Genomic DNA, 7,403 nt, shown 5'->3' with positions numbered 1-7,403 from the left:
GATCTTTCCACTTGTGATAATGGGACTGCAACTGGATTTTTGTGACTCCAAAATCATTGACCACTTCATCTGTGATCTTCTCCCATTTATAGAATCATTGTGTTTTTAATATATATTTAACCAGTAAAATTGTTTTTTTAATAGTAGCTCTAGACTCACTAGATTATTTCTTACTTGCACTTTTAGATCTGGAAGGACTCAACTAAAAAGAATGAAAAATCAAAGTTCTGTGACAGAATTCATTCTTCTAGGACTAACAGATGACAAAGACTTAAATATCCTAATTTTTATATTTTTATTTTTAACATATATTCTGAGTGTAACTGGGAACCTGACAATCATCACACTTACTCTGTTAGATTCACAGCTTAAAACTCCAATGTATTTTTTCCTTAGGAATTTTTCTGTTCTAGAAATCTCATTCACAACAGTGTGTATTCCTAGATTTCTGGTCAGCATTATAACAGGTGACCGAACTATTCCCTATAATGCTTGCTTGACTCAGGTCTTTTTCTTTTTACTTCTTGGCTCAACGGAATTTTTCCTTTTGACGGCAATGTCTTATGACCGTTATGTGGCAATCTGTAAACCCCTGCATTATACAACAATAATGAACCACAGAGTTTGCAACCAGCTTGTATTTAGTTCTTGGCTCATTGGATTCCTTATTATCTTTCCACCTGTGATAATGGGACTGCAACTGGATTTTTGTGACTCCAACATCATAGACCATTTCACCTGTGACTCTTCTCCTATGCTTTTGCTCTCCTGCACAGACACTGCAGTTCTGGAACTGATGGGGTTTGTCTTGGCAGTATTCACACTCATGGTAACCTTAGCGTTGGTGATTCTGTCCTATGCATTCATTCTTAAAACAATTCTTAGAATCCCCTCTGCTGAGCAAAGAAAAAAGGCTTTTTCTACTTGCTCTTCACACATGATTGTTGTCTCCATTTCTTATGGGAGCTGTATTTTCATGTATGTCAAAACCTCAGCAAAAGAAGGAGTGGCTTTAACCAAAGGTGTAGCAGTGCTCAATACCTCTGTTGCCCCCATGCTAAATCCTTTTATTTACTCCCTAAGAAACCAGCAAGTAAAGCAGTCTTTTAAAAAGTTGGTCAACAAGTGCTTCACAAATAAAATGTAATTGTGAAAAACATTCATGGTATGAACTTTACATGGAGCCTTATATGTAACACTGTATTGTCATCATTTTTTCATTTTTTACTAACATAAATTTTCTTTATTTTTATTTTCCTCTCCATCCTCCATTTATGCCATTTGTACTTTGTTAGTGAATGAATTACTGCTGTATTTGTGAGAATTTTACTGAACAAGAATGCCATAATTCAGTTCAACAATGACTGAAGTATGTTCTTTTGAGTATTAAAAGCTAAAAAAAAGACATGAAATCATTAAAAAATATTTATTTTTCTGTCCAATTATAAAAAATAATCTTTTGTTTTTTATGTGTTTTCCCCTGTAAATCCTTTTATAACATTGTAAATGTTTATTTATTTATTATGTAAATGTTGATTTATTTAGTTTTGTGCTTTCTGAATATTTCTTAAGAATGTATTTCACCCTTTGCTTTTATAACATTCTAATAATCACTTTTTGATCAAATTCCAAAGCTATTACTAACATAATTTTATATATTTGTAAACTTCTAAAAATAGCATAAAATAAAGTACATATTACAAACTACACTGAAGATGCTTCCATAAACTCTTCTCTTTTGATTTTTTTTAGTAATTAAAAACATATACTTTTGGGGCTGGAGCGATAGCACAGCGGGGAGGGCGTTTGCCTTGCACACGGCCGACCCGGGTTCGATTCCCAGCATCCCATATGGTTCCCCTGAGCACCGCCAGTGGTAATTCCTGAGTGCAGAGCCAGGAGTAACCCCTGTGCATCACCGGGTGTGACCCAAAAAGCAAAACAAACAAACAAACAACAACAAAAAAACATATACTTTCTATCTTTCAGGAAGTTCTTGAACTTTCTAGAACACCAATGATAACTTAAAGTAGTTATCTTTCTATTTATACATATGTATATCTATTTATTTGTTTTTTCAGACTTTTTAAAATAAAAATATTTTAATTACATTAATTTATTCTTAAAAATAAACCTTTGTTTAATATTCTTCTCTTTGCTTCTATTTTCCACAAGTGCAAAGCACATATGCTTCTTTAGTTACTATGAGAACATTTTTTCTTAATACTTATTCGAATTTTCAATGCTTCTTAATTATTTTTTAATCAAAGAAAAATTAATTTGGACAAGAGCCATAATACAGAATTAAAATGTGTGTGTTAGATGTGATGGACCCCAGTGAGAATCTCTGACATAATACATTGTCTCCCAAGCAATGTCTGAAATGATCCCAGAACACAAAACCAGAAGTTAGACCTGTGTACTGTCAGATGTGACCACCAAACAAGAAAAACACAAACTTGATTCTATCAAAGTTTCATGGAAACAAAGTTACACATAATTTTTTAAAAATAAGCAGATACAAATGTTAACAGAGTTTGCATGTCTAAATTTATATTCCATATTCTTAGATTTCTAAAATATTTAAATATTTTCTAGTTCCAGAAAGTTCTGTACAAGTTCCGAAACTAAATTTTAAACAATTTCAGACATTTAAACATATTAAACATCTAATTTGAAAACTATTACTGTGATTCTGGAATTCACTTGACTAAATAGAAATAAGGCTTATGATAAAATCTTTCCATTGTTGTAGAGAATAGTGGTATTATCTAGAAAACAAATTCTTTATTTTTCTTTTATTGCATTGAATCACTGTGAGATACAGTTTCAAGCTTTCATGTCTGAGTCACAATCATACAATGATCAAATACCCATCTCTCCACCAATCACATTCCCCACCACCAATCTCCCCGGTATACTCTTTCCCACCCTTTCCCTGCCTCCATGGCAGACAAATTCCCCCATACTCTCTCTCTACTTTTGGGCATTATGGTTATCATGTTTGGGCCTTCATTTACTTTCAGCACACTGCACTGTAGCACTGTTGTCCCATTGTGCATTGATGTGGTCGAGCGGGCACCAGTAAGGTCTCCATTGTGAGACATGTTGTTACTATTTTTGCCATATCGAATATACCACGGATAGCTTGCCAGGCTCTACTGTGTGGGTGGAATACTCTTGGTAGCTTGCCGGGCTCATGGAGAATAAATTCTAAGAATTTAAAATAATGTTTCTTTGTACTTTTATTCTAATCAGACTTTAAACAATAGTTTAAGCCTATCTATTTGGAGTAATGTGTTTTATGCCTTATTCTTTAAAAGATGATTGACTAATTCTTAAAGTAAATTTTAAAAATGCAATAATCTTTCATATTTGTGTCTTAGTAAAATTATGACTTCATGTGCTTTTTAAAAGAAGTAATTATGCTAAATTATTTATAATGGTAGCAAATCTAGTTTATTTAATTCTAACTGGAAAACATACTGGAATCTCATCAACGTCATCATAGACATGCATTTTTCAGTTATTCCAAATTGTTTTCTACTTTCTCTCTTTTTCCTAATTTATTAAACACTATGGCTTACAATAAAATATTGTTCATGATGGTTTGTTACAGACATTCAATATTCCAACACCAACTCCCCCACCATTGTTACCTTCGCTTCACGCTTATCTCTATTTTCTCAATCATTCTTCAAGTCTGTCTTTGTGGAAGGTCCACAGTGATTTATTTTATAGTGCTTATTACCGTTCAATTGCCATTGGAATAATCAAAAAAACATTTCCATAGAAAAAAATTTCTGAAAAGTATTGTATTTTACCATGGGGACATTAAGTCCATGTCTGGAGTTTACTAAGCTGTTGTTGCAAGTTAAGCCTTCTGTGTTAATTTTTTTTATTTAATGGAGATTTGTTGGCTTTTGTGTTACATTCCATCCAATTTGGTGCCTACAGAAGCACCATCCAAAATGTCAATTGATATTTAAAATACAGATAATATTACTGTGAGTCAAGAGAAAGTGTATGAATGGGTCAATATGGAAATCAACAAAATAGAAAACAATATGTGGAATAAGTATAAGTGTTTTTTAAATAATATTCAAATTCATGAAGTTTTAGTCAAATTAATGAGGAAAACAAAATTTACTAATGTTAGAGATTGATTCTTCTACACTTATTGAAGAAAACATGGAAAATTTGAAACATTATATTAACTAGAAGAAAATAAAATGGTAATTGTCTTTGAAAGACAAATATAATAAAAACTTACTAAAAGAAAAAATAGTGATGCAATTTCCTTATCTATTGTGAAAATTGAGAATATAATAGATCAATCCTTCATAAAGAAAATCCATATCAAGAGGTAAGTAGTACAATATTTAAGAGTAATAATATAATTTGTGTATATAATTTACCCATAATATATTAGAGTAGGGATACTTTCCAACTCTTTATCTGGGAAAAAATTATTCTGTGAACAAAACCAGAAACTTGAGGTACCAGAAAATTATTGTCTCATATCATTGATAAAAATATGCACAGATATTTAGGAATAGATGACAAGTAAATCAGGTAGTGTATAAAGTTTTAATTCACTTACGTAGTGTTTATTTCGTTTCATGGAAATAATCAAAAAGTTGGAATATGAATATTTGATAAAAACTATTGAGCAAGTATATCTAAAACGAAGACAACAAAAGCACATATGAAGTTGATGCAAATGAGGCAGAAGTGACCAGAATTGACAGCAGGTCTCTGTTCATGATTTCCAGGTTCTTCAATTTTTTCAAGAATGCTCAGACTCAGAGTTAAAAAGTAGAAACGTTTATGGGACAGTAGAAGAGAAAAAGAAAGGAGCACCCCAAGTGGGGAGGAACTTAGTATAGGACTAAGTTAAAAGTAGGAGTTTTGTGTAGGCATATATAAAGGCCCTTTGCATCAATGAACAAGTATCACAGGGAAGTGGCTTCCTGCTCACACTCTGAGAATCAGAGGTCTCAGCCTGGGGACTAGAGTACCTGAAATTAATCAGTTTGGCCTATATGAAAGGAATAATAGTGAAGCCGAGGAGTTGAGCCCTTGGAATAGTGGCTGCAGTGGGGTGTGGGTATAGAAGCAGTTGGGCTACAACAGAGTGGGTCCCCTCTGCAGTTCTACATGAGTTTCAGCTGTTTGGCTTGATCTCCTTGGAGATTAAGTCATGAATCCCTATAGGGCCAGTAGCACTGTAGCACTGTCGTACTGTTGTTCATCATTTGGGCACCAGTAATGTCTACTTGTTGTTACTGTTTTTGTCATATCGAATACCCATAGGGAGCTTGCCAGGCTCTGCCGTGCAGGCAGAATATTCTTGATAGCTTGCCAGCTCTCCGAGAGGGATGGATGAATCGAACCTGGGTTGGTTGCGTGCAAGGCAAACATCCTACCCACTATGCTATTGCTACAGGGCCAGTAGGTGAGTCAAAATGGCGGCAGCTGTGGAACATGGATCTATTTGTCCTTTCTCCATCCCCACCCCTACTTTCCTTCTCTCCCTTCCTTCCTTCCTTCCTCTCTCCCTTCCTTCCTTCCTTCCTCCCTCCCTCCCTTCCTTCCTTCCTTCCTTCCTTCCTTCCTTCCTTCCTTCCTTCCTTCCTTCCTTCCTTCCTTCCTTCCTTCCTTCCTTCCTTGCTTCCTCCCTTCCTCTCCCAGAAGTGCTCAAAGTCTAATTCTTGATCTGTGCTCAGATATCACTCCAGGCGCTGCTCAGTGGACAATATGCTGTGCTGGAGATTAAATCTATAGCAAGCACAGTGTGAATTAAACACTAACTCCTGTACAGCTCTCCTGTTTTAAAACAAGCTCTTCATGAGTTCAGTAAACAGCTAATAAGTCATGCTGATGATTGTGAAGACATTTCTTTTTCTTAATATTATTTCCAAAATCCTGTGGTATTATATTTATACAACCCTGCACATTTTTATAAATGAAGCCTAAAATCTTTATTCAGTTTTAATTTATTTTTAATATTACTTTGCTGTTGCTGTTTCCAAATTTCATTTGAATCACAAACTTATATTTTAAAATTGGTAACTTTTTGACCCCAAAACTAGTACAATTATTACAGAATGTAACATCTATACAACACATGCATTTAAAAGTATCACTGCTTTGATTTTTCCCTAGATCATTGAAGTAATATGTATATAATATATATTATTTATCATGTATTTATATGTACATATCAGAAATTAAAACATGCTCAATTACTCTGAAATAAATTTTACAGTTTCACAGTGGGAAAATGCTCCATGAATAAGTTTGGTTTGAAATTAAAAAAAAAAAATTGAGAGGTGTGATTCAGGCGCACCTATAATAATTGTAAAAAAGAAGAAAGAAAAGACACATTGAATTAAGTCTAAAGTTACAATCAAATAACTGGGAGAAATTTCTTTTTTTATTTCACTATATCACCAAAGCATTTATTTCTTTAAAAGAAAAGAAATTCTCTTTATAGAGTCATTAAAAGCTTGCTTCACTTGCTTATTCCTTAGGGTATAAATGAAGGGATTCAACAAGGGTGCAACAGAACCGTTCAGTACTGCAACAGCTTTATTGATGGCCAAATCTTCCATTGAAGAGGGCTTAACATAGATGAAGATACAACTTCCATAGGCAATAGAAACTACAATCATATGAGATGAGCAAGTAGAGAAGGCCTTTTTCCTTTGTTGAACAGAAGGAAATCTCAGAATTGTCCTGATTATATAGGTGTAGGATAGAATTACACATATTAGAGTGAGAATGAGGGTAATTACAGCCATAATGATTACCATTTGTTCAATTATCCATGTATCCGTGCATGAGATCTTTAGGAGGGGGCTTGCATCACAGAAAAAATGATCAACAGCATTGGAGGCACAGAACTCAAGCTCAAGGCCCATGCTGAGAGGTGGGAGAATGACCAGCAAGCCTGATACCCAACAGGAAAGAACTGACATGGAGCATACCCGATGGCTCATGATGGTCATGTAATGAAGGGGCTTACAGATAGCAACATAGCGATCATAGGACATGGCGGCCAGGAGAAAAAATTCTATTGTTCCAAAGAGAATAACAAAAAATAATTGAATGATACAAACATTGTAAGTAATGGTATTATCTCCAGTTGATATGTTATATAGGTACCTCGGGATACAAGCAGTTGTAAATGAGACTTCTAAGAATGAGAAATTTCTGAGAAAAAAGTACATAGGAGTTTTAAGATGTGAGTCCACCAAGGTGAGGGCGATGATAGTCATGTTTCCTGCTACACTCAGCATGTAAGTAATAAATAGAAAGATGAAAAGTAGGATTTGCAGTTGCGGGTCATCTGTTAATCCCAGCAAGATGAAAGTTGTTACTGTTGTGCGGTTCCTCAT

General features: G+C 34.3%; 2 protein-coding genes across 2 annotated transcripts; one reads left to right on the top strand and one right to left on the bottom strand.

Moving 5' to 3' along the window:
- The first annotated feature begins 208 nt into the window (after nucleotides 1-208).
- LOC101540176 (olfactory receptor 6C76-like) lies at nucleotides 209-1,147 on the top strand. The gene has a single exon (XM_004601578.2). The coding sequence runs from the start codon at nucleotides 212-214 to the stop codon at nucleotides 1,145-1,147; it is 936 nt and encodes a 311-aa protein (XP_004601635.2). The 5' UTR covers nucleotides 209-211.
- Nucleotides 1,148-6,464: 5,317 nt separating this feature from the next.
- On the bottom strand, nucleotides 6,465-7,403 carry LOC101553394 (olfactory receptor 6C2-like). The gene has a single exon (XM_004601863.2). It carries the CDS (start codon nucleotides 7,401-7,403, stop codon nucleotides 6,465-6,467), a length of 939 nt encoding a protein of 312 aa, XP_004601920.2.

Source organism: Sorex araneus, chromosome 2 (assembly GCF_027595985.1).
Source record: "Sorex araneus isolate mSorAra2 chromosome 2, mSorAra2.pri, whole genome shotgun sequence".
Classification (NCBI taxonomy): Eukaryota; Metazoa; Chordata; class Mammalia; order Eulipotyphla; family Soricidae; genus Sorex; species Sorex araneus.
This window is presented reverse-complemented; position numbering and strand designations above follow the sequence as displayed.